At 44.1% G+C, this 12,913-nt stretch overlaps 1 protein-coding gene across 1 annotated transcript; it reads left to right on the top strand.

Annotated features, from left to right (window-relative positions):
* The first annotated feature begins 10,382 nt into the window (after positions 1 to 10,382).
* CTXND1 (cortexin domain containing 1) lies at positions 10,383 to 11,020 on the top strand. The gene has a single exon (XM_054532984.2). The coding sequence runs from the start codon at positions 10,435 to 10,437 to the stop codon at positions 10,612 to 10,614; it is 180 nt and encodes a 59-aa protein (XP_054388959.1). The 5' UTR covers positions 10,383 to 10,434; the 3' UTR covers positions 10,615 to 11,020.
* Positions 11,021 to 12,913: the final 1,893 nt, after the last annotated feature.

Raw genomic sequence — 12,913 nt, 5'->3', positions numbered from 1 at the left:
TCTGGCTTTCAGTGGAAGGTTGATATCTTGAATTTAAAAGTATGGAATAAATACAGAAAATTGATATTCATCTACCTTAGATCAGGTTACCTCAAAGCAGACTCTGAGGCAGTGATTCATGTGCAAGGATTTATTTAGGAAGGGTTCGTAGGAGAAACTGACACGGGACCGGAGGAAGCAGGGCTAGAAGGGAAAGAAGCCAAGCAAGGGTGCAATTTCAGATGAAGGACAAGTCTCAGCCTGATCCTGTGGTGCTCTGTAGTGTAAATTACACAACAGAGTTTTTCCTCCCTCAAGACTAATGAGCTAGACTTTCATACTCCTGCACAAGTTAGCCATTAGCTATGGGCCACCCCAGGGTGACATAACTCCTGACTCCCAGGCACTTCCAGCTCTCTACACACATGGGTGAAGCAGCTCTAGTAGTCTAAGGATAGTCTTCTACGGAGTTGTAAGTGTGACCTGCTATAAGAAAAACAATAAAAAACATTCAGAGCCTGGGTGCTGTGCATATCAAATGGTAAAGGGAATCCAAGGAGATCTGAGTGAGACCAATAGCATCAGCATTATCATAACATGATACAGCAGAATTGGTATGGTGGTTCTTAGAATTATGAAGTAATGACAATGCATTCTCTTGGCAGAAATACCCCTTTTCTTACTTTTATCTAAAATGGTGCTAGCTCATACTGCCTCCTTGCTCTGGGAGGTTTCTTAGAGGATGGAGGTGTTTAAATATCGGAAGATAACAAGTCTTAAACACAGTATTCCATTAATCCCATCCTCTCCACCACCCTGCTGATTGTCATCGTTTTAATTATCTGTTAACATTTACTCATCACCTCCCCCTGACAGGCCTGTTAATTGTTCTGGTAGAGGAGTGAGGCCACCAACTGCAGTCCCACAGAACAATGTGATTGGTGGGGGGTCAAGACACTGAACATCTCCTCTGTCCTGAGCAAATGCCATCCATTTAACCCGTTTGTCAGTTTGGGGAAGTGATTCTGACAGGTCACCTTTCATAATGGCTGCGCTTCTATTTATAGAACCAGCGGATGATTGCACATGGTCAGCTCATATTCTTCTTACCCCGAGTGAATTCATAACGTCGCTGCAGCGTACTGTTTATCCCCACAGTGAGAAGTGGTGTGCTCTCTCAGTCCCTTCATCTTCCTATTTTCAGGAGCTGGTGGGCACCAGCCAGGTACTGGCTCTCACCTTCTGGCATTTATTGTGAGCCTGCCTAACAGGTGTGGGCCTGGCCTGGCTCCAGAGAGGCAGTGCCCCTCAGCAGACTCAGACTCTGCCCTCGAGGATCTCATTGCTATGGACCGAATTTTGTTCCCTCCTCCTCCAAACTCATGAACCTGTAACCCCCATGTGACTGTATCTGAAGATAGGGCTTTTAGGAGGTAATTAAGGTTACATGAGTCATAGGGTGGGGTCCCAATCGAATCAAATTGGTGACTTTACAAGAAGACTCACCTACCTAGGAAAGGCCTTGTGGGCACACAGTGAGAAGACAGCCGTCTGCAGGCCAGGAAGAGATTCCTTGGGAGCAGCCAACCCCACTGGACCCTGACCTGGGAATTCCAGCCTCCAGATCTGCGAGGAAATAAATTTCTACTGTTAAATCCACCCAGTCTGTGGCATTTTGCTATGGCAGCCTCAGCAGACTAAGAAACACATGTAGAGAGATAAGGAAATACATCAGCATAGAAAGCAAGGCTGCTGATTCTGAAGTGTTCAGGCAAGGGATGGCCTTGAGCTGGTGCCTTTCATAAATCCTCCAAACAGATAACAAAGCTCCGCACACTATACAGCATCTACTATCTCATCATTTCATTAAATACATGTCCAGGGGAACAAGGTGACACAGCAGAAGCAGAGTCAAGACGTGGGACAGAAAAGGCAAGTCCCTCTCTTCCTACCCATGCCAAGTTCTCTGGCTTTAAGAGGGAAGAGGAGCCACAAAAGGGAGAAACAGCTTCTGGCTTACTGTGGTTTGAATAAAGCAGATTGAAGGTGGAAAGAGTCTTACATTTTGGAGAAAATATTTAATGAGTACCAATACTTACTAGTATTAATATTTAATTTAGTATCCATGCTTAATACTAAACTTCAGTGGACTGGCTAGAACAAGCCTGGCTATGTCTCATGCCCACCTTGCCCCCAGAAAATAAAGAAAAAACATTAAGGAGGCGGCGAACAGGTGGATCTGGAGAGATTCAGAGGCCAGTGGAAGAAAAGGTCTGCCTGGCCAGGCCTGTGTTTCTATTACCAGATGATCGGGAGCAAAATTCCTCAAATGTAGCCAAAATGCTGAGGACATTATTTTCTTATCTGCTGACATTATTTTCTTATCTGCATTGAGCAGGTTTCTAATCTTCTATAACTTTTTAAAATTGAGCTTAAGTTTGATTTAGATTAATAGTTACATGTATGCTTTAAAAGTACAAATAAGATGTCATATTTTTTAAATGAAAAATTGCCCTAATTGGCATTTTGGCATTTTAATAAATTACCAAAGATACATGTGAGTCTAAATTAGGCTTACCCAAGGCATAGTTGTAAAAGAGAGGATGGGGTGGATTATTCAAATATATGCGCCTTCCCTGAGCACCTCACTCCCAGCCCTGGGGTAGTACACAAATTTGTACATAAATCCTGTATTTGTGCACCCTTTGAATTGTGATTGCCTTGCTGCTAGTTTTTTCCTAAAATCCTGATTCGGATGCTTGTTTCCAGGTCTATGTTTGGATTCTTCATTGTGTCCTATGGCTTTCTCACAGCATTTGGCAGGGCTCTTTTCCACTTGGATCTGCTACAATCCAACCTTACACCTTCACGCTTTGTCAGGTACACTGGGTCAGCCCAGCGGCCACTTTCTTTGAGGGTCACTCATTCGCCTAGGTCAGAGTCCCTGACTCTGAAGCAAATCCACCTCCAGCTGCCGCAAGAACATGGCAGATGGAGCACTTGGCTCGTATAGGCTCAGTGTTGAAGGATGATGCAGTTATGCTGGGGCCCACTGAGCTGGCCACCAAGAAGGCCAGCAGCTCAGCTCCCAGGGAATCGCAGCTGAGTTCAGTGTTGCCTTCTCTCCTGGATGTGTGTCCTTGCTTCAAAGCAGAGCTGGATAGGACGTATGCCTGCCTGGTAATTAAGGTTAGTGAGCACATTCCATCTGCAGGGCAGAAAAGCAACTCTGGTTTTTGAGTCCACATTCTTGGCATTCACCCCAACCAGAAGGATCCAGGAGACAGTGATAATCCTCCCCTGGGATATGTCGCCAGGTTATAGGACCCAATCCCAGTTCCAGACAAGACAGTGGAGGGTCATAAGGTGATCCCTGTGAGATCTGACCTCTGCAATCTGTATGAAGTTATCTGATATTAACTTAAGGCAGAGCCCGAGATTTCAGAATCAAGGTTTGAGAGGCTAGGCTGAGTCCTGCTATGAAACATGGGAGCAGGAATCCCTCGCACATTCAACTTTCTCTAGCAGCCACTAAATGACTAGGTGGAATGCATGCTGCAGGGCCCAGGGCACAGGCATGGGGTCGGAAACATGGGTTTCTCCAAATTCTGCTGTGCTATTGCTCTGAGACTCTGAGCAAAAGTCTTCCTCCCCCTACACTTCAGTTTCTTCATCTACGAAATAGAGGGAGGTGAGTTAGATCCATGTTTTCAAAGTACGGTTCAAGCAATCCTAGAGGTTTTGCGGATGCCAAAAGTGGAAAGCGCACACCACACTCATGATGGTGATACTGCTGGAGAGGGTGTGAGGAATGGTTCTATAGGTTAGGAGTTACAATGTAAGGATTTATTTTTTTTAAAAAGACAATGCAAAAACGATAACATAATAATTGCAAATTCTGCATCATGGAATTGTAAGTACTTGTTATAGTATTGTTTGTACTTTTCTAGGTCTTAAATTTCTCAAACAAAAAAAGCAATTAAAGCAGGAGCAGGTCTTGACCTAGCAGTGAGTAGAGAGCACTGACCTTCCACCCCCAGCATGTGCAGATTGTACATAAAAAATTTATAGTTTCTTTTTATTTTACATAAATGATATCATATTTGTGATATTGCTTGTCAACTTACTTTTTCACTTAACAAAATTTCTAGCCCTTTATTGTGTGTATGTGCATATGTGTGTGTGCACACGTGTGTTTCCAGTGAAGTAAGAGTATTCCATGACGCAGATATACCATGGCTGTTTTAACCATTCCATTATTGACAGAAGTTCATTTTGTTCTCAGTTTTTCACTGTTACAATACTGCAGTGAACATCTTTCAAAGTCCCAGGGCAAAAGAACAGCAGAACTTTGACCAAACACCTATTTCCTCATCCTCAGGCCTGGCCTCATAGTTACAAGTGGCTATTAATGAATGGCCAATGTCCTTAAGTTTCACACACTTGCATTCCACAGCACAGAATCAAAAACCAGTTGCTGGATAATCCTGAATAATTTCCCCCAGGAAGTTTTCAGCTATCTCAAGGCACTAAGGAGAAAAACTAGAATCTAAGATATGCCAAGAAAGGAACAGCTCAAGTAAACATCCCAGGATCTCAACTTGGAACCCTATAGTGCAACACCCTAGGAATATTGTCAAACCAAAGATAGACACAGCCTTGTTTACAATAAGTGAACCCCACCTGAAGTGGGCTTAGCCCCTTATTGAATGGAGGTGATCTGCTTGCACAATAGCTGCTTACCAGAGAAAATGGTGAATCCTCTCTGCAGAAAAATAACATCACCCTGAGCTACTACAATGTTTTACATCAGTGCTCAGTAACTCACTGACTGTCTATCAGGTATATCAAGAGACTGAACCAAAAGAAAAAATAAACAATAGAAGCAAACCCACAGATGACCTAGATATTGGAGTTATCAAATAAGGACTTCAAAAAAATTATGCTATCAGTGACAAGGTGGAAAATGGCACTGGAGGGTCGGAAATTGTTTTAAAGCATCAAATGGAAATTCTAAAACTGAAAAGTATGGCTGAAGGGAAATGTGAATAGGTAGATTTAATAGCTGATGGGACATAGTTAAAGACAAGATTAATGAACTTGAAGTTAGTTCATAAAAATATTCAGACTACAGCATAAAAAGAAAAAAAAAAACAGGAAAAAAGCGTAACAAATAAAATTGTGACACAGTGAAAAGGTCTAAGTGTATCTGGAGTACCAGAAAGGGAAGAGAGAGAAAATGGGACAGATGAATATTTAAAAGGGAAAGAGCCCAGAATTTTCAGAAGCTGACATCAAGTAACATTCAAGAAGTAGTACAAACACTAAGTAAGAAAACACAGAGAAAACCACACATAGGCACATTCACAGGAAAACTGCTGAAAACCAAAGACAAGGAGAAAATCTTTAAGGCAGGCAGAGAAAAATGTACATTCCCTTCAAAGGAGACAAGACCTTGGGGAATATTATTCACATGACCTCTTCCTGAAGGACATGGTAGACAACAATCTACAGCCAAACAAGAGACGATAGAAAAACTTCAGCCAAAGGACTGGTGGGAAGCCTTAAATAGATGTCACTGTAAAACTGAGAATGAAAACTAAGGTAGACATAAGGGCAAAAACAACATATAAATGTTACATCCCCTAACCATGTAGAAATAACAGAACTAACTGACAATGGAAAGAGAATGGGAAAAGGAGGTGAAAATTAAAATAAGCTCCCTAATTTCCTAATATCTTACAGCTGGGAATAAATATACATATAAAGTTGACAATTCAAATTACAGAAACTGACACACATTTAAAAGAACAAAAGTAAACAATTAGAAAGCTAATACTAGTGACTAAAATTAGGTAGTGGAAGAGAAAATAAGAAATAAGAGTAAGAATCAGGGATAAAGAAAAAACAGTAATAAAATAAAAATAAATAAAATGAGTATATTTACATCAACTCTCTGCTTCCAAGGCCAAAAAGGAGAGATACCAAAAAACCAATAGAAAAAATAGATAAAGGATATTAAAAGAGTGTTCACAAAAAAGGAAGGACAAATGGATCTTAAACACATGCAAAGATGCTTAACTTCATTCACTAAGATAAATGAAAATTACTCTGAGAGCTACAAGGGTATATACATTTGTAAAATCTCAAAATGATGCATTTAATATTTGTACATTTCACTACATGTAAATTTTACCTTTTAAGAAATCTATAAACAAATATTGAATTCTAATTAATGATACACATGCTGAAGTGCTTTGAAGTGAAGTGTACTAATGTTTGCGTCTTACTCTGAAATGCATTCAAAAAATAAAAAGGATGGATAGATGGGTAACTATGAAATTTTTAAAATGCAGCAAAATGTTGACAACTATAGAATCTAGGTGGTGATTATATATTTGTTTACTGTATAATTCTTTCAACTTCTCTGTGTGTTTGAAAATGTTTGCTATAAGATGTTGTAACATCTTCTTTAAAATTTTCTTTCAAATTGGCAAAAATAAAGGATAACTCGGTTTTCAAGATTGTGTGACTGAAACACCAGGGGTTTGGTCTGGGTCCTGTTGCTCACTGTACAGAAAGCCAGTAACTGAAACGATGAGTATTCCCAGGGAAGAAGGCTTTTTATTCTCATGATGTCAACTGGGAGAATGGGAGATAAGTCTCAAATCCATCTTCTCAACTGACTAAAATTGGGGGTTTATAGACCAGGGAAAGAATGTAGAAAAGTTGGACTAGGAAGGTAAGGAAGAGTAAGGAAGATGAACGAGGGGTCTGGTGTCTCATTGTCTGGATGCCGGGATCTGGTGCATTTCAGTCCCTTGCCTGAGAGTCAGTTTTCTAAGGAAAAAACTCAGATGAGACAAATGGAAGTTTCAAGTTTTAAGACTGGGAGGGTCAATTTCTATGTTTATTCAAAAAACCCATAAATATCAGTTCTATGGGACAACTGGGCTTGTTTCAACTGTGGGACAACCGTCCCTCACAACCTTTGTCAATGGAAGTTTACACAGGTACAACCTCCAAGAATAATACTATCAATCAAAATTAAAATGAATTTATCCTTAGACACAGCAGTTTCACCTGAAGGAATTTAATTACGGACATACTCAGACATGTGCAAAATGACATCGCTCCAAGGACATTTGCTCCATCAATACATGAAAAACAAAAGATTGGAAATCCTGTCTAACTGATAGAAGAATGGTTGAATTTACTATGGGATATCCGTACAACAAAATACAATAAAGCCATTAAAAATAAAGAGGCAAACTTCTACGTATTGACATTAAATAATCTCTAAGATATGTTAAATTTTAAAAGATGTGGAACAGTTTATATAACAGGCTTGCATTTGTTTGAAAAACAAATACATAAACATACATATTTTCTTGTATAAGAATAAAATATCTCCAGATTAGAAGATTGCATAAAGACCTGATAACAGTAGCTTCCTCTCTGGAGATGAACTAGATAGCTGGGGAGAGGGGTAGTAAAAACACTGCTTTGACTGTTTTCTTTTTGTGCTTTTTGAGTTTTGAAAAGTGTACAACTATTAATTATGCAAAATGTTCAATTTAATCCTCAAAAAGTTAAAAACATAATTACCATATGATCCAGCAATGCCACTTCTGCTTACATACCCCAAGCATTGAAAGCAGAGTCTCAAGGAGAGATTCGTACACCCACATTCATAGCAGCACTATTTACACAGCCAAAAGGTAAAAACAACCCGAGTGTCCATTCATGAAAAAATGGATAAACAAAATGTGGTATATATATATATACAATGGAATATTATTTGGACCTTAAAAAAACAAAATTCTGACATGCTACAATATGGATGAAGCTGGAGGACATTATGCACAATGAAATAAGCCAGTCACAAAAAGGTAAATACTGTACAATTCCACTTATATGAAGTATGTAGAGCAGTCAAATTCATAGAGACATAAAGTAGAATGGTGGCTGCCCGGGGCTGGGGGAAGGGGAATGGGGAGTTGTGGTCTAATGAGTGCACAGTTTGTTTTGCAGGATGAAGAGTTCTGGAGATGGATGGCAGCAATGGCTACACCACAGTGTGAATGTACCTAATGCCACTGAACAGTACACATAAATGCCACTGTACACTTTAAAATGGTCAAGATGGTAGATTTTATGTTATGTGTATGTGGCCACATTTTTTAAAGTTTACATATATATGTGTGTGTGTGTGTGTGTATATATATATATATATACACACATATATATTTTTTTTGAGACACAGTCTTGCTCTGTCGCCCAGGCTGGAGTGCACCAGCGCAACCTCTGCCTCCCGGGTTCAAGTGACTCTCTTGCCTCAGCCTCCTGAGTAGCTGGGATTACATGTGTGCACCGCCACGCCCGGCTAAATTTTTTTGTACTTTTTGTAGAGACAGGATTTCACCATGCTGGTCTCGAACTCCTGAGCTCAAGCAATCCTCCCACCTCAGCCTCCCAAAGTGCTGGGATTACAGGCCTGAAAGTTGTTATATTTTAAAAAGAGAGAAGAAATCAACATCAAGCAACAGAGTGTGGCAGCTCCCACCCCCACGCCAGGGAGGAGCTACCCAGGCGAGTCCACATCAAATCTGGGGCTGGGCATCTCAGGAAATAACTAGTCTGCTTTGTTCCTTTCTCTTACAGTCACACTCCAGCATCCCCACCAGCCAGCACAGTGCCTGCTCTCAGTGAAAGGCCACTGTTCTCCTTGGGCGACCCCCATGATGCCTGACAGCTCCCCATGCCTCCTGGAACAGCCAGGGTCCTTATGAAGTGGTGACCACTCCAGTCAGCAGGTCAGTGTCCCCCAAGAGTGGTGAGGGCTGAGACAAGGTCTAAGAGAGGGGAAGGCGTGGTTGACTGTGGTTACAGATATTCCCCAGCCAGCGGGCTCCAAGCTTGCACACACAGGTATCTTCCTGAAGCTCCAGAGTGCGTGGGGAAGATGGAGCCCCACTACAGGAGGCAGAGACATGTAGGGACCTAGGGTGTGGGATGTGGGACCTTGGATACGTCATTTCCCTGCTCAGTGCCTCAGTTTCCACATTTATAAAATGGGCCTATTGATGCCTGGGTAACTTGCTTCCAGGGGTATCATGAGCTTTAAATAACAAACAGAACATGAAGCACAGCGTACAGCTCAAGCACTCCACGAGTTCAGGGATAAGGATGAGGACGAATGCTATGTATGGGGAGAGGGAGCAGCAGCCGGCCCTCCTCCTAAAGCTGTCCCTGGCAGCTGAACTTGGAGAGCTGCCTGCCCCCTCCTAGCCAGCTTCTCGAGCTCCCAGTTCACTCAAAGTATGTACTGACCATCTACTGGAGCCAGGGACTGTGCATTTGGTCATCACATCCCTGTGAAGCAGGTATGGCCACCTGTCCTCAGCAGGGAGGAAATTAGGACCCAGAGAAGTTGGCAAACCATCTCAAGATGAATGAGTGATGTGTCAGTGTAGGCACTACCACTGGAGTCCTAACAATAATTGAGAGCTGTCTAGACCTGCCCTGCGGGGCGGTGGCAGAGCTGGGACTCTTCCATGTGACTGCCAAAACTGTTCTTCCCATCATGCTTACAGTTTTCAGGCCATGTGCCGGCCTCAGCAGGAGTCTCTAGAGAGTCCCTGTGAGGACCTGCAGCAGGGAAGGGGATACAGACCCTCCAGGCCTCTCACTCTCTTCCATGACAGCAGCCCCCCCTCAGTCTTTTCCTCTGTGGTTTTCCACAATAGGTTTCATTTGAAATCTAGGTTCTTATGCTTTAAAAACATAATAGACCAGGCACAGTGGTCACGCCTGTAATCCCGATGCTTTGGGAGGCCGAGGCAAGAGGATTGCTTCAGCCAGGAGTTGGAGGCTGCAGTAAGCTATGATTGTGCCACTGCACTCCAGCCTGAGCGACAGAGTGAGACCCTGTCTCTAAAATATATGCATATATAGAATAATTACCTAATTTTTGGAATGCTTTCAGATCACCCTCAGATAGTGGCTTGGCTAAATGGAAAGCATTATCCTAACTGCCTTTCTAAAGGGTTTCATGGAGTGGAGGCAGCTGCAGGGCCTCTATCCCCACCCAACCCTCAGCCCCACCCTAGTCCCACGCCTGCTGGGACTCATCTGTCACCTCCCCTGCCCCAGTCTGGAGAGGCACTGGCTGTAACCTGCTAGAGACTCTGGTTCCCTACAAGGTTTCGGGCTGTGACCGTGTGGGTCCATGTGTACCCATCCCCTCCTACCCACCTGCAGGGTGGTCTGAGCAGCAAGCTCTCGGTGCAGGGGTAGCAGATAAGAGGGAGCAGAGGTTGGTGCCCTGCAATCACCCCAGGCACATGACCACGCCCCTCTTTCCCCACTGCTGTGGCTGTCTCTGCAGGGGTGGAAAATGGTACCAGTCAAGCCTGAGGCGGAGGAGGAGCAGCCCACAGTCGCTGCCGCGAGATGGAGGAGCCCACGCCGGAGCCCGTCTATGTCGACGTGGACAAAGGGCTGACCTTGGCCTGCTTCGTCTTCCTCTGCCTCTTCCTTGTCGTGATGATCATCCGCTGTGCCAAGGTCATCATGGACCCTTACAGCGCCATCCCCACATCCACCTGGGAGGAGCAGCACCTGGATGACTGAGGCGCAGCGGCTGTGGGGACCGGACCTGGCGCTCTGTGGGTGGCTGTGCCCCAGGATGCACTCGTGTGTCCCCTGCCAGCCTGCCATCCCACAGAGGCAAGGAATGAATCTGGCCACCCAGGGAAGGAGAAGGTGTAGCTTAGCCCTCTCAGCCCTCCCTCGAGCACCAGCGTGGAATGCCCGGGTGCCATGGGTGTCACAATCATGGAGCAGCCAGGGAGAAAGAGCCCTGGACCAGGACCCAGGAGGCTGGGGTTCCAGTGTGGGGAGTACCTGTGAGATGATAGGGTAGAAACCTTTCCAGGCTCCTGGGCATCTTTTGGAACTGGATCCAGCAACAGACACCCCCCATCCATCACACAACAGTGGTCTTGTCTTGAGGAGACTCTCTGTCCTTAAAAAGCAAAGTAGCACATGGAGGCTCCCAACCAAGAGGTCCCACCTGAACCCTAGCCCCCTCCCCATGGACTAGCAATGGTGTAGCAGTGAGGGGGGAAAGCGGGTTGAGGGAGTCTCACCTGAAAATTCACGAAAGGCACAGGATATGGCCTGCTTCCACGCAGTATTTTTTTAAACTAAAATATAGAGGAATATATTTTTCCTGTTATAAATAAAATGTACATTTTAGAAACTTGGGAAAGTGCAGATAAATAGAAAGAAAGTGAGGGGAAATCTTCACTTATAATCCCACCTCCCAGAAACCACCATTTTGATATATTTTCTTCAGCCTTTTTACTTGTATTTTTTAGTCAAATTCATACTCTATGCATGATGTTGTATCGCCTCATATGATAGCATGAATACTTCCCCATTACATCAAACACTCTTCTTAGCTGCCAGTTTTAGTGACTGAAGGGCATCCCATCGGTTGGGTAGGTCATGGTTAAAAAATCATCTCCTTTGGTTGCACATTTAATTTTTTTCACTATTTTTTCCTCACACAAAATTATTTCACCCGATACCCTTTTTGAGGGTGCAGAGTCCATGAGATGAATATTGAATGGGGAGACCTGGGTTCTAGTCTTGCATTTACCAGTCAGGTTACAATGTGACCTTGAGCAAGTCACTTCACCTCCCAGTGCCTCAGTTTCCTCATTGTAAGATGGGAAAAGCCTTGTCATATTTAAATTTTTATTTTTTGCATATACCTCATGTGAACTACAGGACAGAAAGGGGAGTGAATGTGCTATGAATGTGCTGTAGTCGGAGTTGGGGGGCAAGGAAGAAGTCATTGATGATGGCTCTTCTCAGGCCCTCCCTCCTCCCACTTCTTTCTGCCCTCGACCCCACTCCCACTCCATCACCTACATCCATGACCTTGCAGCAAAGTTATCAGCGCAGAGCCTACAAAACTGGTCCCAAGTCCCAATTCCTCTACTTCCTTATTATAGGACCCCAAATAACTCATTCAGCCTCTCTGAGCCCCAATTTCCTCCTCTGTAAAGTGAGGGAATAACATCTACCTCACAAGGTTGTTGTGAGGATGAAATGAGAGAACATGGGCAAACATGAATGTTCTTGAATTCACCACCCCAGGAGAAGCCAGGGGCCTGAGCTGGGAGGAGCAGAGGTTCTGGGTGCCCCCTGCTCCTACAGAGCCTGGAACCCTCAGCTTTTCTCAACTTCTGAGGGCTGCCACCTACAGGCCAAATCTCCCAGCCAGAACCACTTGGTCAGAGGGATACTCACAGCAGCCTTCCCCAGCACCTGACCTCCAGGGATATGGTGTCTACCAATTTACGTAATTGCCATTGTCATATGAAGTTAAACGAGAGCACCTGAGCTCCCCTTCCTCTGAGTGCATTTATTCTATCCCTCCAAGGTGTGGCCTTCCATCCCCATCCAAGAGACCTGCAGCTGTGAAGAAGCTCAAGACTTCTTTCTCATTGTCTGCCTCCCAGCCATTAGTCCCCACCACAGCCCAGGCCACCTGGAAAATGGGTTCCAAAGCACTATCACTACTAGGTGACCCTTGAATGTGGACAAGGCCACAGCTCTTCAGGCAGCATTTCAGGGGATATCCAGTTGTCATCCCTCTCCTACCCCTCTCCTACCCACCCCTATCCCCACTATTGTGGGATGCACAAAGGGACAGCTGGCAAAGGCAGTGAACCAAGATGCAGGGAAGGCCCTATATAATGGGGAGGATCTAAAGCAAAAGCCTTGTGCATTGCCTCAGGTTCAGCAGCAGCAGCCCTCACTCTGAAGCCTACCTTGAGAAGCCAGGCATTTCTGTGAAAAGCTCATCAGCATGCATTTAAAATGCAAACTAGAACGAACTCCCAGTCAGCTAATAACA

The sequence above is a fragment of the Pongo abelii genome, chromosome 16 (genome assembly GCF_028885655.2).
Source record: "Pongo abelii isolate AG06213 chromosome 16, NHGRI_mPonAbe1-v2.0_pri, whole genome shotgun sequence".
Classification (NCBI taxonomy): domain Eukaryota; kingdom Metazoa; phylum Chordata; class Mammalia; order Primates; family Hominidae; genus Pongo; species Pongo abelii.
Note: the sequence above shows the minus strand (reverse complement) of the source record. Positions and strands in the feature narration are given on the sequence as shown.

Excerpts from the sequence above, each read along its gene's own strand:
- CTXND1 (XM_054532984.2), top strand. The coding sequence starts at position 10,435 with ATGGAGGAGCCCACGCCGGAGCCCGTCTATGTCGACGTGGACAAAGGG.